Source organism: Marmota monax, unplaced genomic scaffold (assembly GCF_021218885.2).
Source record: "Marmota monax isolate L192 unplaced genomic scaffold, Marmota_monax_Labrador192_F-V1.1 WCK01_AAM20220418_F8-fsc00125, whole genome shotgun sequence".
In the NCBI taxonomy this organism is placed as follows: domain Eukaryota; kingdom Metazoa; phylum Chordata; class Mammalia; order Rodentia; family Sciuridae; genus Marmota; species Marmota monax.
In genome coordinates, this window is record NW_026695235.1 from 6,721,395 (window position 1) to 6,744,195 (window position 22,801).

The 22,801-nt window shown below is 34.3% G+C and overlaps 1 protein-coding gene across 11 annotated transcripts in view; it reads left to right on the forward strand.

The window, feature by feature from the left end:
- Positions 1–22,801, forward strand: part of Ttc3 (tetratricopeptide repeat domain 3) — a 117,686-nt gene that overhangs the window by 37,248 nt on the left and 57,637 nt on the right. For 10 of the 11 annotated variants that reach the window (XM_046439208.2, XM_046439213.2, XM_046439214.2 and 7 more), the window contains 13 exons: positions 3,732–3,894; positions 4,844–4,889; positions 5,668–5,791; positions 7,707–7,770; positions 10,964–11,024; positions 11,224–11,308; positions 13,272–13,406; positions 14,251–14,331; positions 15,993–16,105; positions 17,873–17,993; positions 20,144–20,266; positions 20,998–21,099; positions 22,598–22,690. In XM_046439208.2, the coding sequence (XP_046295164.1) occupies positions 3,732–3,894; positions 4,844–4,889; positions 5,668–5,791; positions 7,707–7,770; positions 10,964–11,024; positions 11,224–11,308; positions 13,272–13,406; positions 14,251–14,331; positions 15,993–16,105; positions 17,873–17,993; positions 20,144–20,266; positions 20,998–21,099; positions 22,598–22,690 (1,311 nt within the window). Of the gene's footprint in view, positions 1–3,731; positions 3,895–4,843; positions 4,890–5,667; positions 5,792–7,706; positions 7,771–10,963; positions 11,025–11,223; positions 11,309–13,271; positions 13,407–14,250; positions 14,332–15,992; positions 16,106–17,872; positions 17,994–20,143; positions 20,267–20,997; positions 21,100–22,597; positions 22,691–22,801 lie in introns of those variants that run through there. The other variant, XM_046439215.1, reaches the window with a different exon arrangement.

The following is a 22,801-nucleotide window of genomic DNA, read 5'->3' on the forward strand; positions in this document are numbered from 1 at the left end:
ATTTTCATCTATAATGTTTCATTTGCCTTTCTTAACATTCAGGTATTTTTCATCTTAAATACTTTAATTTTTATCTCTAGAAATTAAATTTGGGTCTTATATTTCATGTCTCTACTTGCTTCTACAATGTATGGAATGTGATTATAGCAACTGTTGTAATATCCTGAATTCCATCATTTGTGTCATTTATGGGCTTCCAGTTGATTGATTTTTCTCACTATAGAACACATTTCCTTTCTTTGCATACCTGGTCATTTTTTATTGGAATTCAACATTGTGAATGTTACTTTGTTTAGTGCTGCATATCTTTCATTTTCTCTGATTACCTTTGAGCTTTGTTTTGGAATACAGTGAAATAACATACAAGGAGGTTAGTTTTTTTATAATCTTGTTTTAAGCTCTATTATGTGGGGCCATAGTGTCATTAACCTAAGGCTAACTTTTTCCTTCACTACTGAGGCAAAACTTTCTGAGTACTTAATGCTCCCTGAATTCTGACATTTTCCACTCAGGTTTGTGGGTGTAGGAGTAATGTACGAGTCCGACTCTTGTACTATTAGCCTTTCTGATAGCTCTTTCCCTGATTGAGAGCTCTTCCCACAGACATGTGCTGACAGTGCTCAGCTGAAGACCCATTGAGGACTCCTTGAAGTTCTCTCGGCAGCTCTCCCCTCTATGGTCCTTGCTTCATGAACTCAAGCTTGCCTTAATCCTGCCTCCCACCTCTCTCTCCTTAGCTGAGAGAGACTGCCAGTCTTTGAGTAGTGACTTTTTCCTGGGCTGAGGGTTTGTCTCAGTAAGCTGGAGCAGTCTTAAGTCTTACTTTGTGTGTTTCTCTTCTCTCAAGGATCACTCAGTTTTCTTGCCCAGTGTCCAGTGTTTTATAAGCCAGGGAATCATATCTTTTTTGTTTTTAAAATTCATTTTAGGCAGGATGGTAAATCTGGTCTCTGGTACTCCATCTTGGCCAGAAAAGGAAGTTTGAACATAGGTTCTTGTGGCTTCATTTAAAAAAAGACTTTTACCTACACGATTTTGTTCTCTTTTATTGCTGAGTAAAATTCTGTTGTGTATATATGCCACATTTTTGTTATCCATTCATCCACTGAAGGGCATCTAGGTTGGCTCCACAGTTTAGATATTGTGAATTGTGCTGCTATAATGCTAAGTGAAGTTAGCCAATCCCCCCAAAAAACTAATGCTGAATGTTTTCTCTGATATAAGAAGGCTGACTCATAGTGGGGTAGGGAAGGGGAGCATGGGAGGAATAGATGAATTCTAGATAGGGCAGAGGTGTGGGAGGACAAGGGAGGGGGCAGGGGAGTAGCAAGGATGGTGGAATGTGATAGATATCATTATCTAAAGTACATGTATGAAGACACAAATTGGTGTCAACATACTTTATATACAACCAGATATATGAAAAATTGTGCTATATATGTGTAATAAGAATTGTAATGCATTCCACTGTCATTTATTATTTTTTTAAATCACTCAATAAAAAAAAAAGAAATATACCCCGTTGCTATTGAGATAATATACATACACAGGATAAAGTTTTAATCATTGGGAATAAGTTATGGTCCTTCAATATGAGGGATGAACTGACAATTTCCCTCTCCAATTATCTTCTAAATTAAGTGATTTTTATCAAAAAGTGACTGCATACCATATATACACCAATGCACAGGCAGAAGCATGTCATACATGAAAAAAACAAGAAAGAATAGAACAAGTATAGGCCTTTGTTTGGCTGTGTATGGACATTCCACTCTAGATGTACCCTGATCGTCTCTAAACTTTACAGTTTTATATATATATATAGAGAGAGAAAGTAAAGCATATTCACATTTAAAAAAAAAAAAAACTTTTTGACTTTGTAGTAGGAGCCCCAAACCAATATCCGTCATAGTTATTAATTCTAATGTGAAGAAACCCCTGTCAGTATCTATATAATAAGCCTAAGGCTCAGGTTGATTTCAGTTGGGTCATGTGTCCCCGTGTGGATCAGTTACAGTGACCTGGGAAGTGGTATGTTTCCACTGACCAGTCAGAGCCGCTATTCCTTGTTGGGATGGTGCACTAAAACTGATAGTACTGCCATGCCATATCTATGAGGAGTGGAAAATGTTTACCCCTAGGTGAGGGGATGCTAGACCAACAGATAGTAGGGAATGTCCATATATGATAGAGAATGTGAGTGTCAAAGAAGAACAAAAATTTTTATCGGTAATTGGTTCAAGAAACTGAGATACTTTAATCTGAGCTTCATTAAGCTTCAGCACAAGGGGCTGGATAAACCGCTCTCTCAACCAGCAGAAGTTATATGGGGTCCAGGGAAAAAGATCCAATAGGTGGTGAGAATAGTAGGGGAAAAGAAGAAAGTATTCACTACAAGTTTAGCAGATATGTTTTATGATCTAACATTATTTCTATTCTGTGTTTATTTTTTTTAAATGTAGTAATCTGAACTTGAAAGTTGACAAATATCTAGTGGTAGGATTTTCCACCTTTTAGTATATATGAGAGATCTCTTTGTCCTCTTTTACTGCAGGTGTCAGGAAACAGGACTTCTACCCTCTAAGGGGAAGCAGAGTTTAATGAAATGCATAGTCTTTAGAATAAAATCTTCAGAATTCATAGGTCCACAAGAACACAGTACTGACTCTGAATAAACATGCCAGTGATTCTTTTAAGCAAAAAACTACTCCTTTTTAAAGGGTTCACTTATTTTTGATTTTTCCACTTAAAGGGTTCACTTATTTTGATTTTCTCCCAGGTTCTCATCTAATCAGAATGTTCTTTGTAAAATGTGTAGTAAGTAGGAAGGAGATCTGGACTAGGTGTCATAAAATCATTGTTCTTTAGTTTGTTTCTAACTGTGACTCAAGGCCAGGTTCTGGCCTGTTTTTTTCTGGTAGATCGTCTCTCTAGAGGAGACATGGTACCTAAAATGGAAGTTTGATTTGTGAATAACTGGGAGCCGGGTTAGTTAAATTAGCCCCAGGTTTGATATTATTCGCTTTCTAGACTAAGATGTTAGATATAATGGATTTTCCAAATATTGGAGTCAGTAAGGATTTGGGTTCTATAGCAAAAAACAAAAACAAAAAGCCAAAACCTTACCATTTGCATTGAGAATAAAGTCAGTGATTTTTGGACCTTTTCTTAAAGCTAGGAACTACACTTACAGATAAAATAAAAGCTGATTGAAGGGGAGAGATGGAAAGAAGAGTTAGCCTGACTACACTTGTTATTTGAGCCTGTGTTTTTGGAGGTGCTGGGAATGCTGCCCAAGCTGGTTGCTCCTTCCAGCTCCAAAATCTTGATTTCCAAAGTGTAGGGCACGTCATGACTTAGTGAATATTATTGCCTTAAAGTATTTTTTTAAAATTTGTTTCTTATAACGAATTACTTTTATTCACAAAATACTGTGTTTAGTACTTTATTAGTAAAATATAACAGAAGTTAAATACTTCGCTGGGGTACCAGAATCTCTTAAGCAAAAATATTTATCTCTAGTTAATTGTTAAAAATCACTTGCCTATTCCTAACATTCCACTAATTCATTAGTTTTATTTCTTGAGGTGTTAATATTTTTATTTATTTTTCATGATAGGGGCCTAATCTAACATTTTAATTAATTCATTTTCAAACAATATTTTTCCTTACCTATTATTTAATTTAAGCATATTTTTGAGAAAAAAATTAAATTTATCTTTTTGGAACAGGGTCATTATCGTTATTGTGCTGCTCTTTCTATGCTGGGGGAATATGACTGGGCCCTGCAAGCAAACATAAAAGCTCAAAAACTCTGTAAAAATGACCCTGAGGGAATCAAGGATCTAATTCAGCAGCATGTAAAGTTACAAAAACAAATAGAAGACCTACAAGGTATTTCACCTAAGATTCTTTTGGTTACAGTTGAATTCCCTTTAAAGTTTCAAAGGTGGGTTTCTTGGATTAACAGAGGATCATAAATCAGTTCTCAGATGATTTGTGCTTATTTTGTTATGTTATCCTCAAGTTACTTACGTTTTCTATCTTTCTTTTGTAGAGTTAGTAATATGTTCCATTAGGTTATTATACATGATTTGTATTTTTTATTTGAAACAGCCAGTAACCAAATTATTATTTATTCTTCTATAGAAAAATATTCTTTTCAGAAATTTTGAATAAAATAAATGCTTTTGAAAGGAAATTGTGTAAAACTTTTCATCATTTAAGTTATTTCTAAAAGAAAAGGCCCTTCAATAGAGTTGCTTAATTTGTTTGCACCAAGTTTGCAAATAATTCTGTAGCATGTTGAACATCTATAATCAGAAATTGGCTGTGCAGGCTAGGACTTGTAAATTTCCATTCTTCAACCTTGTTTTCTGTACTTAGTCATTTTTCCTTCTCAGTGCTTGAAAAAATTTCTTTACACTTTGAGTGTCTAGGTCTTTCCTTTTTTTTTTTTTTTTCTTCTTCTTTGGGTATTCAGTGTCTATGGAGCTGAGCTGAGCAGTTTTGTAACTAGCAGATGTTGTCATCCAGCTGTTAACAAGATTCTTAGATTGTGAGCTCCTTGAAGACAGGTACTGTCTCTGATTCAAATCAATGTATTGCTGTCATCCTGTCAGTAATCACATGCAGTGGGATGTCATACATGGTGTACAACAGTTTGTTGACACCATTCTGAAATTACTGACATCTAGAATTGTAAAATTGTTTTGATTTATTTTTCAACTTTCTAAAGTTGTTTGATGTTCTTACTCAGCTTAAAGGAAATTTGAAAATCTTTTGAAGTCTGTGTTGCCAATCCATTGATTACTCTGTGTGTGTGTGTGATTGACTTTTATAGGTCGAACACCAAATAAGAATCCAATTAAAGCTTTTTATGAAAGCAGGTGAGTTAATATCAGATCAGTAGCTACTACTTGGAATGACTTTGCTCTGTGAACTTAAGAATCACTTGTGTTTGTCATTTAAAAAACTTAATCGCAACTATAGTAAATTTAGGGATGGAAGAAAAAGAGGGTTCTATTTTTTTTTGGTGTGTGTGTGTGTGTGTTTGCACACAAAATATCAGGTAACCTGTGAGTTGTCAGATTTATTTTATTGAACGACTTGGACGATTAGTAGCCTAAGTTAGTGAGAAAAGAGGAGTGGAATGTTAATTTGAAGTTATTGTGCTTGACGGGGAGCAGTTGGTCACGGGGTCCTGGCAGTAGAGAGCTGATACACAGCCTTTGCCTCATGCCCTTCCTCTCTGTCCTGGAAACGTTGCCCCAGCCTCTTGATACTTTTCAAAGAGTACAGATCGATTTAGGAATGCTTATAAGAAAATAAATAGCCAGGATTCTACATTTGCTTATTTGGCAATTTAAATAGATTAAGCCTTTCTCCCTTTATAAGTACACAGGATAGTGAAGCTGTTAACATGTGAAACATGAAGACTTATTTATTTTAATATTAGAACCCAGAATACTAGTCTTGAACTGGTTTTAAATACTACTTATGTATAAAGGCTTATCTGAGAGGTAGAGGATCTTTTCAAAACAGTGGTACCTTGCTTTCAAGGAAGAAAGGCTATAATTGCTGCAACCTGTTTGTTTGAAGGATAACTTTTAAAAATGCTCATTAATTAGTAGGAATAAAGGGGTCATTCCTTTTATCCCATTTTAGGGCCTATATACCTAGGAATTTATCAGCACCTGCTTTTAGTACTTCACTTAACTTTGTGGAGACAGAAAGAGATCTCAAAAAAACTAACTACAAGATGGCAAACGGTGGTAATCAGAATCTAAAGGTAAGCTCAGTTAAAAACTTAAAATTATTTCAGCTATTAAAAGTAACATGTTTGTTGATAGTGGAAACCAACTATTTTGGTGGTATAAACTCTTACTTGTTGAGATCAAGAAAATAATTCTTTTTTTAGATTTTGTTTTGTTTTGTTTTTGGTACCAGGGAATGAACCCAAGGGTGCTTAACCACTGAACCACATCCCCAGTGCAATTATTCCTCATACAACTACAACCAGTTATACCTCATACAACTACATAAAAATAATATATTTAAAGTCACAGAATTTCTTCTGAAATCACACTTACATATCTTTTTTTTTTGTACCAGGGATTGAACCTAGGGATGCTTACCCACTGAGTTAAGCACATCCTCAGCCTTTTTATTTTTTTTTATTTTGGGCCTTTCTAAGTTGCTGAGGCTGGCTTTGAACTTGGAATCCTCCTGCCTTGGCCTCCTGAGTCGCTGAGATTATAGGAATGTACTGTCAAGCCTGACTATATTTACAGATATTAAAAGTATTTTTTTCTAGATATAATTTTGCCATTTAGTCCATTTTTATACCCTCCTTTTAGGTCACCCAGCCAGTCTCAGGAATGAGTGACAATGGGGTCTGATGGCCAAGTCACTTCTGCCCCTCCCTGTGTTTTGGATTTGTCTTTTTCTCCCTTTTCTGATTTGTAATCTGTTTGTGACCTGGCACTGTAGCAGCTCACCAGCCAACTTGTGCTAAGCTGGGGTGCCTAGGAGGCACTCCTTCCCCACCTCTGCCAAGGTGTATCTACAGCTTCTGTTGCCCTTTCAAGGCTGTGCTCAGCAGCAATCTTGGTCTCATGGTTTCTTCAGAGCACCACACTAAGGCTTCTAGCCTGCCTCTGAGGTCAGGTGTCCCAGATAAATGTGTCTGAGTTTTCCTCTACCTGTGATATACATCCAACACTCAGCAGCTATCACTAAGTCCACATTATATTTCTCTTCAAGATTTGAGGAAAGAAAAGATCATGATGTTTTGGCATTGGGTGGGTGATGGGCATTGAAAGGAACTTTCTTAATATACCGTTAAGTCCTTTTGTTGGTAATATTGAAAATCTCCAAGAAGCTGTATTAATTTAGGGAGAAGAGCACAGGAATAATGTGGTAATATTCAGTTCAGTCATTGTTGAATAGCTGCCACAAGAGACATCATTCTAGGAATCAGAGAAAGAATTGTCATTCAAGAATTTGTCATTTGTCTTGATCTCTGGTCACTAGTTATCATTTTGTATGCTTGCTTATACATTTAGACTTAGTAACTAGATGCATATTTTAGGTGCTTGAGTGAATTCTATCATATTCTACAAATTCTATTACATGGCCATTGAATTCTTATTTTTTTTTAACAGTACATTATAATTATACATCATAGTGGAATCCATTGTTACATTCTCATACATGCATATAACAATTTGGTCCATTTCATTCCCCAGTACTTCCTCTCCCTTCACCCTGTTCCCTCTCCACTACTCTGCTGGTCTCTCTTCTATTTTCATGAGACCGGTCCTCTTTTTTTCTTTATTTTTTCTCTAGCTTCCAAGTGTGAGAGAACATATGACTCATGACTTTCTCAGTCTGGCTTCTTTCACGTAACATGATGTGCTCAGGTTCCATACATTTTCCTGCAAATGGCATAATTTTGTTCTTCTTTATAGTTGAGTATAACTCCATTGTGTGTATGTATCACATTTCCTTGATCAGTTCATCCATTGATGCACCTAGACTGGTTCCATAGTTTTGACTATTGTGAACTATGCTGCTACAAACATGGATATGCATGATCACTATAGTATGTTGACTTTAGTTCTTTTGGATAAATGCTGAGGATTGGTATAACTGAAATGGCTATATTATTTTTACAGTCTCACTAGTTTTATTTTCATGGGCAGGTGGTAGATGAGGCTTTGAAGGTAGATGATTGTGACTGTCATCCTGAATTTTTACCACCACCAAGTGAGTATTTTTTCTTATATAAATTGTTGCTGAGTTGTCGTAGTATTATCTAAACTTTATGCCCTAAAATTTGTACAAGCCTCATTTATATTTGCTCTTGTTCTCATTTTAATTTATAATGCTTCTGTATAAGTCAGCTTTCCATCACTATAATGAAATATTTGGCAAAGGCTAGCTATGACGTAAAGAGAATTATATTTTGGCTCATAGTTCTGGAGATGTGAAGATATGGTGCCTGTATTGGCTCAGTGCTGGTAAGGCAGTGGATTGCAATGGCAGGGAAATGTGGTGGAGCATACTGCTTATATCCTGAGCCAGGAAGCAGAGAGAGAAGACAAGACCAGGCTCCCATATTCCTCTTCAAAGGCATTTCTCCAGCGATTTAACGAACTTCCTTAAAGATTCTACAGCACTTCTTAATATTGCCACCCTAGCGACTAAGCCTTTGCACATGGACTTTTAGGGAACACTCAGCATAAACATAGCAGTTTTTATTGTTAAGAAAACATTGAGTATTTGAAATCAATGCTCGGTCTTTTCATTACTTAATACATTTAATTTTTGAACTTCAATAAGAAGAATGGAAAGGAACACTTAAGCACATAGCATTTCTTGATCTGTCCTTAATCACTTTTAGGCCACCTTTGTTTCTTGTTATTGTAAGTTTTCATTATTATCTCCCTTTCCTTAATCTCAGGAGCCTTTCTTTTTTTTTTTTTTTACATTTTTTCCCCCTAATCAATCTTCCTCTGAAATTTTTAATACCATATGTACTGCTTGTCTGTTTACATACAATATGTTCATCTGTGCTTTATATATAAAAAGAACTAGCCTTTTTCATCTCCCAACAACTTAATTTTTTACTGTATTTGGGGTAATACTCAACTCCTGTTGAGAATGGATGTCTGTTGCCAGGTGTGGTGGCGCACACCTGTAATCTCAGCATCTTGGAAGGCTGAGGAAGGAGGATTGCAAGTTCAAAGCCAGCCTAAGCAATTTAGCAAGGCAATCAACTTGGTGAGATGCTGTCTGTAAATTAAAAAAAAAAAATTTAAAAGGGTTGGGGATGTGGCTCACTGGTTAAATACCCTGAGTTCAATCCCTGGCACCAAAAAAAAAAAAAAAAAGGATACTTTAGTCCTTTGGGACTACTGTAGCAAAAATACTATAAACTGGGTAGCTTTAAACAACAAACATTCAATTCTCACATTTCTGTAGGCTGGGAAATCCAATATTGTGGTGCCAGCAGTTTTGATATCTGGTGAGGCCTCTTTTCCTGGTTAATGGATGACCTTTTTTTGGATAATGGGAATTGAACCCAGAGACTTACTACTGAGCGAGATCCCCAGCCTTTTTTATTTTTTATTTTGAGAAAGGGTCTTGCTAAGTTGCTGAGGCTGACATTGAACTTGGGATCCTCCTGCTTTAGTCTCCAGAGTTGCTAGGATTACAGGGTGTACTACTGTGCCCAACAGTAGATGGCTAACTTTTTGCTGTGTCCTCACGTGATAGAAGGATGGGGGCATGTCCTGGGGCCTCTTCTTATACGGGCACTAATTCCTGTACAAGGTCTTTACCTTATGACCTAATCACCTCCTCAAAGTTCTACCTCCTAAAACCATTGGGGATTAGATTTCCAACATAACAAATCTTGGGGCAACACATTCAGCCCATAAGAATGCTTTAGGCTAATTCCTGTTTAGTTTTAATTTTGAGGAAAATCTTTCTCAAGTGGATTACATGCTTCTCTGTTTTTTAAACAAGAGTTTAAAGAAATAGAGACTTTTTTTTTTTTTAATGATTCTAGGTTGTTATACCCAATAGTTGTTTATCTCAAGCTTTCATATAGAGTACCTTTCAGGGTTATTGAAGTGGATTGTTGGCCTCCAGTTAGTGATACCCTGTTGCTCTCTTTACTTTCTCTCGTTTGTTTTCTTTTGAATGGCTTTGTTTCTATCCATTTTTATCTTTTACTACCTACATTCTGTCTTCTCTGGGGTCTAATTCCACATGTTGAACCCCTTAGTACTGAACATTTGCAGTTGGTTAGCAATTAGTGTGCTTACAGTGAGTGGGAAACGTAGGTGTTTGTCCTACCTATTGTGATTCCAACACCATGTGAAACATCTTTGAGGATTAAGCTTTTTTTTTTTTTTAGAAAGGCAGTTTTTAATTCGTTAATATTTCTTAGGCCATTATTACAGACAATACATTTAAATAACATTTAAATACTATTTACTCATCAGTATCCATGTTCAGTAAAAGAACTTGAGATCCCATGATTAGGGTTAAATAGTTTTGCCCAACCTCACAAAGCAGAAATCACACTAAGACTCCTGTACCTTTCGTTTCTGAGGCTACTGAAGCCAGCTTGGGCTCCACCCTTCTTATTTCATTGACCTTGATTGGCTCTGTGCTGTCCCCACAAACCTAGCACATATTCTCTGTCCTTCTGCCATGCTCACTCTTCCACCTAGCTTTGAATGTGTCACTCCCCTGCTACACAGAGGCTTGTATTCCTGCCAGTGTGATAAAGGCTAGCCTGATGAATCATGGGTATCTGAAGCAAAAGGGTTTGCGAACACTCACACCAGCCTGCCTTTGCAGTCATTTTCTAGCCTTCTATCGTGCTAGAGCTCTTTAGATTGTACAGGTTTACTTAGTATTTATAAATGAATTCTACTCTTGGGTTCCAACCAGTCTGTCCAAATCATTCATCTTAAGACCAAAGAAAGGCTGCATCCTCACCAACCCTTTCCCCAACCACACTGCCTTAGATGGGTGATTTCTTCCTTCTGTAGTTAGGAGAGAAGTTACTGGCTGTGGAATTAATGTGTCAATAATGGCACAGTCTTTTCTTATCTTCATTACTAAAAAGTTGTGTCCTTTCTTCCCATCTGATTGTAAACTGCCTGAGAATAGGAGCACTTGCCTATATCTCTCTGTATCTGCTGCAAACCTAAATAACTATTATCACCATTATAATTTATCTTTGTAATAATTTTACATCATACATAGAATACCATCATCAGTGCCTGCCTTCCTTTCTGGCTTACGTGTTCGTAATTATGCTCTCACACAGTATTGCTTTTTGGCTTTCTTATTCCAATTTACATATGTTTTTATTGTTTTGCTCTCAGGCTTGTGGATTTTTATGTATGGATCTCAGGAACAAATGCTTTTGTATTCACAGGTCAGCCTCCAAAACATAAAGGAAAACAAAAATCCCGAAACAATGAATCAGAGAAATTCAGGTATTTTTTTTTCTCTAATTTTATAGGGACTTTTTATTGAAATTACATTGGATTTAGAGAGTAATTTGGGGAAATCAGTGTCTTAGTAATATTTCTATTTAGGAACTCACATGTGACTGTCCATTTACTCCGTATTTTTCTTTATATAAACAGGACTGTTTTATTTTAAGATGATTTAAAACATGCTTTTCTCTTTTAGTTCTAGTTCACAGTTGACTTTACCAGTTGATTTGAAAAACATCTTGGAGAAACAGTTTTCTAAATCTTCCAGAGCTGCACACCAGGTAATGGAAAAAGCTTTTCCAGTAGAAATAGCAAAGCTCTGGTCATGAATTAATATATGCTTGCTAAGAAACCGGACTATCATTAATTTAAATACTAATTCAAAAATTGTTACCCAGAGATTTAACCAGTGGTTAGAACTGTAGAATTTCTTGCCAGAGATTTAATAGTAATACTAACTTGAAATATTTTTCAAAGATTTGGATAATTTAAAATGATTTAAACATATGCAGTTTCATTATGCCTACTTTAACAATAAACTTGGTAAATTCTTTTTATGTTATTTAGTGATGAAAATTTATATCATGGAATAGGATAATTGCTTCAAAATTTATGGGTCATTTAAAATTCAATTAATTATTTAGGTCTATATAACATCTTGCAAAGGACTGAAACAGATTTCTAATCATTTGAATAAAAGCAGTTTTAGAATTTGTTAACAGTTGGAGATTTTTTAATTATATGTTTTTATATTTTTACTGACTCTAAAAACCCTGAAGGACTTAAAAAAAAAAAAAGCCTGTGAAGGTAAAAAGATTATTTATGATAGTTGTTTGTGAACCCATTGTTTATTCAATACGTTTTTATTGGGCCCCTCCCAGATGTTGCAGACAGAGGGAGTCTGCATTGACACTGTCCAACCTGCTTTGATGAAACTTACAGTACAGATATCCTATGTTAATGTATGTTAAGGGAAATAATTTCCAAGGCTATGTGGATCTGTTCCTAGAATAAGAAAGGAGATTAAAACAGCATATTTGGGCTGGGGTGGAAGCTCAATGGAAGAGTGCTTGCCTAGCATGTGTGAGGCACTAGGTTCAATTCTCAGCACCACATATAAATAAATAAAATAAAGATCCATTGACAACTAAAAATATTTTTAAAAAAGGTGAATAACTAGTGATTGACAGAACAGCACTTCATGGTCTGTAATCTCAAATTCACATCTTAAAACAAATGTGGCTATCATGTGTGTTTTAAATACTATAGTGGATAACCAGGTTAATATGAGAATTGTTCTTTTCCATCATATTTTTGGGGAAAGTTGTCCTATATTTTGGTTCATTGGCTAGAAACCGTCAGGAATCTTTTGTTAATCTGTGACTAAACTCTACAAGCAGTTTACCTTTTGAGTCTTTATTGTTAGGAACAGTGAGGAGTATATTGTTTAGATTAGTATTTTCTGTTCTCTGAATGGTGTACACATGTATGGCAAGGATGACGAGACTTTATCTTAATGTCTTACCTCTGTCATCTTTGTGGAACTTTTGTAACTTAAGGCTATTGCCATGTAACTAAAATCTGAATTCACATTATAATGTTTGTGTACATATGTTTTCAACTTGCAAAGAGTTTATCACTTTATTTGAGTATATTATGTCAATTTTGTTTTTATTTTTTATGTTTTTCCTTTTATTTAATATTGTACTCTCTCAATAATTTTTTTCTGGTTATATTTAAGTACATGTGAAGCAGGAGTAGTTAACAATTGAAATACGTATTTCTTGCTTAAAATTAATGTTTGTTTCAGCACAGGATGACAGTTGTTAAAATCTGATTGTTTGGGTACATAGGTCGTGTGTTCTTATGTGTCTAATTGTTGGAGTCCCAGACAATTTACTTATTTAGTGATGTTTGGTATTCTTCTTACATTGTTAAAACTTTAAAATATTATTGGTATAGACTGAAAAAGTAAGCAAAGCTTTGCACTGTATAGAATAAAATGAATCAAACTTTCCTCTCATGGGCAGTGGCAGAGGAATGAAGATAATGAGGCAGTGCTGTGCTGAGAAAGGAATATGATGAATAAAGCATAGTTTGAGTATTTATTTAAATATTTATTATCATTTATAAAGTGTTAATGTGAACTTAACATCATAAGTTTTGAACTAAAAAGCTGTAGATTTGCACTAGTTAAATAAAATTTCTTTTTCTTTTTCTTTTTTTTTTTTTTCCTTTTTGTAGGATTTTGCTAATATAATGAAAATGCTAAGAAGCTTAATTCAAGATGGTTACACAGCCTTATTGGAGCAGCGTTGCCGAAGTGCTGCGCAGGCCTTTACAGAGTTGCTAAATGGTTTAGATCCTCAAAAAATAAAGGTAAAATTGCCAAATCATAACTTGTTTATCAATACCAGTGCACCTCAGATGAATTTAGAAAAAATCAAGGCTTTAACTCGAATTTATATACGTTATACCTGGGCTGGGAGCAGGTGAATCTCCTCCAGGTTGTGGGGCATAGGTGATGATCCCAATTCAGAGTTTGTGATTACATTCAATGTATGATCCATGCTTATGTTCTCTTTTTGACTATTGTTTGGGTTATCAGAACCTTCTGGCCTTTACTTTTATGAAAAGGAGACTTTTAATAAATCAAGAATTTGGACTCACTTTTAGGTTGCATTTTTTTATCCAGCAAGAAGGTATTAACTAGATAAATGAGTAGCTTAAGCAAGATTGTGAAAGAGCAGATATCTTACTTAATCTGTTACTAACATATGCAAAAGCATATGATTTTAATTAAAAATTATTCTAATTTATTATGAACTATGCCTTAAACAACTGATTCTGTGTTTTATTTATTTATTTATTTATTTATTTATTTTTTAGTTGTAGTTGGACACAATACCTTTATTTTATTTATTTATTTTATGCGGTGCTGAGGATCGAACCCAAGGCCTCGCTCATGCTAGGCGAGCACTCTACCGCTGAGCCACAACCCCAACACTGATTTTGTGTTTTAAATACTTGATATGAATATAACAGTTTTGTATTTGCAAAATATATTTTCTAATTCTATTTGATCTTTAATTCAATCATACTGATGAATGATGTAATTATACTTGTTTAGTGATGTTATTACACTGTTGTGGCTAGAAGGTTAATGTGATGTAAATTGGCAGATTTATGTTTAGATTTTTAACTAAAGCCTTTTTATTGACAGCAATTGAACCTGGCCATGATTAACTATGTATTAGTAGTATATGGACTTGCCATTTCTCTGCTTGGAATAGGACAGCCTGAGGTAAGATTGTAACACAGAGAACAAACAATTAAAATAGGATATTGGTTTTGTAAGATATATAAAAACTGTTTTTCCATTTTGGCTCATTTCCTTCTGTGTACTTTCTTGAAAGGCTGAAATAGCTAAATTTAAATAGTTTGTGCTTTTTTTTTTTTAAAGAAAACTTTGTATTCCTATTAGAAAAAAGTAATGCTTGCAGTACTGGGATTCTACATCTTACTTACATAAAAAATAAAGAATCTAATATATCATGGTAAGCAAATTGCAAAAACATAAAGTTGAAGGAAAAGAGCAGGTTGGAGAACACAAACATTGTGATAACACTAGTGTATAATTTCGTATAGAACAATACTAAATATTGTTTATGGATATCTCTGCATTTTGTAAAACTGAAAAAAAATCATGGACTACCCGTTTATCATATTTAAGATAATGACAACATTTATTGATAAAAGAGGGAATGGGCCTGAGGAAGTTAGAAAGGAGATCTCAACTTTGTGTTATGCTGTTTTATTAGAAAACTGAAGTAAACATGACCATACTTAATAGCTCTTAGTTCTGGGTGATGAGTAGTTTGGTGTTTGGTTAATTCTTAAGTGCAGGATTCAGGTAATGGCATATGGTCTTCGTGTAGGTGTGAGCTCTAGTGGTCCCCATTACTCATGCTCTTCTTTTACTTTCCTGGGATGCTTACTTACCTGTGCTATTCAGTGTTATAACCTTGTTTGAGGTTCTCTAGAATGATTTCAAGTATTATAACATATCCTTTCTGCCAACTTGGATGCTAAACTTCCCTGATAAAATGAAAGTTCAACTCTAAATTGCTACCTAGTTAAGATCAAACTTGACGTTCATGTTTTACTCACTTCTGAGAATCTGTAGTGCCTGAGGTTCATTTTCCTTGTTCTTGATGTGACAGATGGAATGCCTTCTATTAATGCCTGTCTAATTCTGTTTTATAATATATCAATGGAAACAGGACTTCATGATTTTAATTCTCTCTTGACAGAATAATAAATGTCATGCTTTCCCTTATTGGAATTGAAGAAATAGTTTGTTATACTCATGATTTACTGTAAAATAGACAAATTAAAAAAAAAAAACTATGAATATGGTAGAATTTATGCATTTAAAAGATTTTCATCAGCATAGACCCTTAAGGAAGCCATGTGTTGACCACAGTTCAGCCCTTGTTTCAGACATTCTTGGAATGCCTCTAAAGGGCTATTTTTTTTTTTAGGGCTATTTTTAAGATAGCTTTTGTCTAAGAGAGCAATACTTAATAGGATGTAGATTACAATGTGTGTGCATGTGTGTGTTTGTATTTGTGTGTTTTTAATCATGAATTTACATCTTATAGTATTAGCCAGCATAGGCCATCACTTTGTGTGTACAAAGAAACGTTTATATAGTTGGCTGTCTTATATTTTCGGCAAGGTTGGATTTGTTGAATTCCTGGGTTTCCATGTTCATCTGATTAGCTACAGGAAATTTGTATAACTTCTAAGAAAATGAAATGCAGAGAGTATAATTTTTCCATAAGAATTTTTTAATATACGGTTGTTTTTTAATATTACATGAAAGGAATCAACTTTGGGGTAAAGTCTATTTTAACATTTTTCTTCTTACATAAGTGATTATTGTTCTCACCTTTATTAAAGGAATTATCTGAAGCTGAAAACCAGTTTAAAAGGATTATTGAACACTACCCCAATGAGGGACTTGATTGCTTGGCCTATTGTGGAATTGGAAAAGTATATTTAAAAAAAAACAGGTTAGTAGAAATGACATTAATTTCCAGGCTGATAAATTTGAAGTCTTAATGTGATGATGATCCTTTTTCTGGAATTATTTTGTTACCTTATGTCTGGCACACTATTATGATTGTGATTTACTTTGAGGAGCTGACATCTTAGTATCAATATTAAGTATTAAAGCAAGATCAATCAGTGCAATTCTTGATGCTTCTTAATTTTGTAATTCATAAGAAAGTCAGTAATAGAGTATTTACCATGAAGAATTTAATATCCATTTGTATATTTCATCTATAAATGGTGACTGAATTGATATAAATTAGTATTTTAAAATATGGTTTATACATTTTGATGTTAAGCACCTATTTCCAAAAAAATTGTATGAAAGTGTTTTTAATAAAAGGTACAAGTTAACATGATATTAAACACACCATGAGTTAAGCATAAAAACCTTTCTGAATTTCTATTATAGTAGAAATCCTTATTCCAAGTTCAAAATACAACTTTTCTCTAAATGTTTCATTGCTCTTAGTCTTGTCTCCCCAGATTGCCTGTATGACCCTTAAAGGAACAGGATTGTGTCTTGGGCTTTAAAAAAAGAAATATGTGTTTCCAACCACTTGCATTCAATATACATAGGTTACATTATAAAGAAATAATTGTTCACTGATTGAAATATCTCTTATAACTTTTAATTTTCCTCATATTTTCATCTAACTTTTTAGGGAAAGTTTTATGAGATTCTTGGAAACCCAATCTTAGAGTGTGCCTGGAACCTCTTTGTAGATTTTTAAAGATTAAAGAAAATTCTTTTACTTCATGAAGTTACTTTTGAATCGGTCTGAAAGGATCAAGTAGTTACAAGGGAAATAGGATTTAGCAATCACCTTTATAGTAATAGCAAATGAAATTAATTTCAAAGTGTAGTGTAAATTGTTAGGACATACTTGTTTAATGCAACGGTGATATGCTGGTATTCACAAGGTCCAGGAAAGAAACATAAATGTGTAAAATCATGGAAATGTGGTAAACTGAAAAGTCTTTGCCATGTTGAAAGGCATTTACATTTTAATTCCTAAGTAATATGATGTGGGTAAAAGTCTAATAGCTGCTTTTTGGCATTGTAATGTACCATTTGTATCCTGCTATTGATAATTATCTTATGGTGGATGGTAGTCTAGCTTTTCTACATATAAATCTTTTTATTTTTTTCAATTTTTTGTCCAGTGAGTTATTGGCTTTTTTTTAAACTTTATTTTTATTTGTTTATTTTTATATGGTGCTGAGGATCGAACCTAGTGCTTCATGCATGCAAGGCAAGCACTCTACTACCACTGAGCTACAACCCCAGCCCTACGTATGAATCTTTACATATGTATAGGCAAAAGTAAGTTTTTAAATTAGAAAATAGTTTCAAGATTGGAGAAAGCAGGAAATCTCTTTTTTTAGTCTAAAGAGAATAAAGCCCTCATTAACTTCATAATCCAACACTTCAGTATCTTTTTTTGAATGGAACAAAGTTGCATTTTAAAAGGACTAGCATGCACCTTACCATGATAAAGGCAAAGGCCAGGACACAGTTATATTTAGTTTATATTACTGTAATAGCAAGCAGCAATAAACTTTAGTTTTATTTAAAGGAAATTTAGTGTTCATTGAATACTTCCATCTGATGTTTTATTGAAGGTACTCCTACCAAGAAGCTCTAGGTCTTGCGAACTCTTGTAGTAAATGAAAATATCACATCACATCTTCAGTGTCTTTTTTTTCCCTAATTCTGATTTTAGATTCCTAGAAGCTCTCAATCACTTTGAGAAAGCAAAAACCTTAATTTGTCGTCTTCCAGGAGTGTTAACTTGGCCCACCAGTAATGTGATTATTGAAGAGTCTCAGCCAGAGAAAATAAAGGTAACAGTTTGTTTTTGAGAGTGTTCCCTGCTAGCTATAAATGCCCATCCATGTTAAGTGATGCAGGTGTTGAAAGACAGACAGTAGTACTCTCCTCACAGTCCCTGACATGCATTCTCCCTTGAAAGAGAAACAATGACTTTTAATGCACGTTTCCTAGGTACTAGTGACACACTTTCCATTCATCATTACATTTTCCTTACAGCAGCCTTGAGAATTGTGTAGTATGATCATTTCCATTTTACAGTTTAGATAGGTGAAGTGATGAGCTCATGGTTAAGCATCAAGGAAGTGGTAAAGCTGGAACTTGAGTCCAGGCATTCTGACATTAGAGCATGTGTTATTAAGCAGGATGCTGTACTGGTTGTACTTAGAGGAAGGTACAGTATTACTGTTTTATTATATTAATATCATTATTGAGATGGTACCTGAGTTTATGAATTGAATTAGGAATTTAGTGTCATTTCTGGAGCCATATGGATGCTTTACCAATTCTGGAAAAACTAAATTTTGTCTCATGTACCAGAACTTGCTTTTGTATGAAGCTTTTAAAATTACAGGGGCCAACTTTTACAACGTAATAGTAAAAGACAAATAATCGAATTTACAAGTATATAATAAACATATCTGCAAAGAAAATATAGTGATAACCCATTAGTACAATATTGTTAACCATTAAGGAAATGCAAATAAAAATCACAGTGAGATACTGGTTCACACTCTGAGGATATGCATAGATATTAAGTGTTGGCAAGGGTATGGAAATATTATAACATTCATACTTTGCAGTTTGTAATGTAAAATGGTGCAGCTGCTTTGGGACAACAAGACTGGCAGTTCCTCGAATAGTTAAACATAGGGTTACCATGTGACACAGCATTTCCACTCCTAGATTTGTACAAAAAAAGGAAAACATGTTCTCCCCAAAACTTGTACATGAATGTTTATAGCAGCACAATTGATAATAGCCCCAAAGGGGGAACAACCCAAGTATCCACTGATGAATAAACAATAAGTACTGATATATGATACAACATGCATGAGTCTTGCAAACACTGTACGAAATAAAAGAAGCCATACACAAAGGTCACATGCTGTATGATTCTGTATATATGAAATATCCAGAATAGGCAAATCTGTATACAGAGACAGAAAATAGATTGTCTAGGTCTGGGCATTAGGGGAAAAAGATGAGGAACTGCTAATGGTATTGAGTTCCTTGTTGGATGGTGAAAATGATCTAAATTTAGATTGGTGATGGTTGTACAACATTTTGGATATATTAAAAGCCACTGAACTGTACTCTTATGTAAGTTTTATTATATTTATATCAACAAAGCTGTTACAGAAAAATAAAGCACAGAGATTATTAGATTTTCCTCTCATTATACCATATTGGGATGAAGATATACAAGTTATTGACAACAAAAAACCAGTACTGAAAGCATGGTGTTAGTCTCTTGGGGGCTTCTAATTCTCTAGAGTATTAACAAACACATGTGGCAGAGATAGATGAATGGTAGTGTTAGGATTTTAGATCAAGTTACATTGAGAAAGAGATGAATCATAGGATTTTCAGGCTTGCCCTAAGGCTTATTTTATCTTAATTATTCGACTTAATTCTTTCCTTTTTTTTTTTTTCCCCTGGTTTCTGGGGAGTGAACCCAGAGATATTTTACCACTGAGCCATTCCCAGCCCTTTTTGTATATTATCTTGAGACAGGTTCTTGCTAAGTTGCTTAGGGCCTAAGATGGTAAGACTAGCCTTGAACTTGTGATCCTCCTGCCCCAGCCTCCTAAATCACTGGGATTACAGGCATGCGCCATTACACCCAGCTTCCCTCTTGATTCTTAAAGTAGATTTCTAAAAACTACAAATTACAAAACCAGTTTTGATGATAACAGAGGACAAGATTTTGATTCTGACTGAAATTCTGAAAACAAGAATTTGTTCATTTCTCTTTGTTTACATATCTTTGTATCAGCTTCCTTTTAAAAGGAAAATCTTTAAAAGTTGTATACATATAATTTGTCCTGGGTAAAAACATTCATTTCTATGCTGAAAATGTTTTGATGGCAAGAGGAATCACAAGCATTTTTATTGACAAATCAGTGTTGTGACACTATCAGATTTGCTTATTTTGCTTTAGATGCTGTTAGAGAAATTTGTTGAAGAATGCAGGTTCCCTCCAGTGCCAGATGCTATTTGTTGCTATCAGAAGTGTCGTGGATATTCCAAAATCCAGATATACATAACTGATCCAGACTTTAAGGTAAAAAATGAAATGTACAATGGAACATTAACTTGCAAAGTCATGCCTTAAAAATGAATCCAGAATAAATTCTGTAATTGGAGGCACCCAAGTTGTCACCTTGCCTGCCCCTTACCCTGGACTTTTTTAGGTCATCTCACACCATGGGAAGCCAGGGCCACTGAAATAAATGCTTTGGGCTGGTATGGTGACCATAGATGACAGGCTAGCTAATTTCATTTCCTCCTCTAGCCATGTTTCATGTAACTGCCTCTTCCTTAGGAACATAGGAAACAAAGTGATATTGTTACCTCTGATTTGTTGGATTTCTAATGCCTTGTAAAAATTGAGTTCAAGAATATAAAGGCCAGTGCAATCACTGAATTAAACCCTAAAAACCTAACTTATGCTTAATTAAGTGATTAAGTTTTTGGTTTATTCAAGAAGATAACTGCCCTACTCTTAGATTAGTAGATCAGATGAAATGTTTGTTAAGATATTTGATATTCTGTAAAGGATAATGCAGATGTCAGCTGTGGAAATGAAGATGTTTGCCAAGTTCTATATCTATAGAACTCAGCATTTTGTAGTACAGAGTATTTTATCCCTCTTCAAGGAGATAGATTATCTAGTTATATCTGCCAAGTGAATGCAACAGTTCTTTTTATCTTAATATGTGTGCTATGAGGGAATTAGTAAGTGTATGTGCGTAGACATCTTTAAAATGTGAATTAAAATGTTTTGAAACCCAGGGTTTTATACGAATCAGCTGTTGCCAGTATTGTAAAATAGAATTTCACATGAACTGCTGGAAGAAGTTAAAAACAACCACCTTTAATGATAAAATTGACAAGGTAAGCCGCAATAAAGATTGTCTGGATTTTTTAAATATGTGTATTGAATGTTTAAAAAAAATTTTAAAAAGTCTTCAAGTGAATATAAATTCCTTCCTGAGGATTCTAGACTTCATTAGAAAGTTTTAAGTTATGATTTTAACAATAAAGTGGAAAATGAGTTTTTAAATTTTATACAAGTATGAAGGGAGTAACTGTAGAGGCCTTTAAAAGATTATTTAACTAATTTTTGTATTGTGATGTTATGATCAGAAATAAAAATTTGATTTTTTCTTGTTTTAAAATACAGATCTTAAATTATGCACTGACAATTTAGCTCATCATAGATTGAAAGCGTTGATGTAGAATTAAGGTTCCAACATTTTAGTTTTTTTGCCAAAATTGGTTAAGGTAATTTGTCCTAAGAAATTAAGTTAAATTTTATACTGCCATTTCTCAGGGGTTTATTCTTATTATCAATATAATGATTGGTTAATCCATTAGTTAGAATACTTTGGAAGAGGGCACAATTTTACAGTCATATTTCCTTGTTACAATGTTTATTTCTGATCTATATAATCTGTGGACTTAAAAAAAAAAGCCTTTTTAATACTGTATAGCCCTATGCAAACCATTATCCCTAGTGGGAAAAAAAAATGTGATTATATTAGGTGTCTTTTAGCAGTTGGAATTATGTAAGTTTGGTAGAAACTAATTTTCACATAGATAGCTAGAGATATAACTGTAACCCTGGAGCCACTTCTACTGTCTTTTTACTTACATTGAGTTTTGTAAGCTATGTACTCTCCATTAGTTGTCTTAACCATTCCCAGAATTCTAAATACCTTCTATTAATTAGTCAGCTTTCACTATGATATGCTGAAGTAATATACAACCAAAATATTTTGTGGCTAACAATGAGAGGGTCTTTTCTTGGTTATATTACTTGTCCTGAAGTTTTGTAGTTGTTGGCCAGGGTTGAGCTGCAGCCGGGTCTATTCTCTGTGGCCATGTTCTTTATTTCCAAATCCAAGTTGTACTTTTTTTGGAACATGTTTCTTTATCAGAGGGAAAAGAACAATAGCCAGTTCACACTGTGTTTCCTAGAGTGTTCATTTAGACCTGGTGTATGCTATGGCAGTTTGACTTCCTTTACCACAAAGCAAGTCACAGGGACAGGTCTGCCCCATACGTGTGGATACAGTCTTCCTATAAGAAGGCTCTGAAATTGCAGCAATCAGGCACTTTCGTTGCCTCCCTAAAGGAAATTTCATAGTATATTTTGAATGTACTTTGTGGATGTGTTGGGGCTGGGATTGTGCCTCAGTGGTAGAGCACCCACCTAGCATGTGTAAGACACTGACTGAGTTCGATCCTCAGCGCCACATAAAAATAAATAAATAAATAAAATAAAGGTATTGTGTCCTTCTACAGCTAAAAACGAAGTTTAAAAAAATGGTATACATGCATAGATTTATCCCTCCTACACATAACATTCTTCTTCTTTTAAATCAAATAGGATTTTCTACAAGGAATTTGTCTTACCCCTGACTGTGAAGGTATCATTTCTAAGATTATCATCTTTAGCAGTGGTGGTCAAGTTAAATGTGAAGTAAGTATCTAATAAAGGAGAAACTTTATTAAATTTGTAACCAAAATGTTTACACCTGTTAAAATGTTTTAAGTTTGAGGAAGTTGTGTGATTTGAATCTTGTCTTTTGTA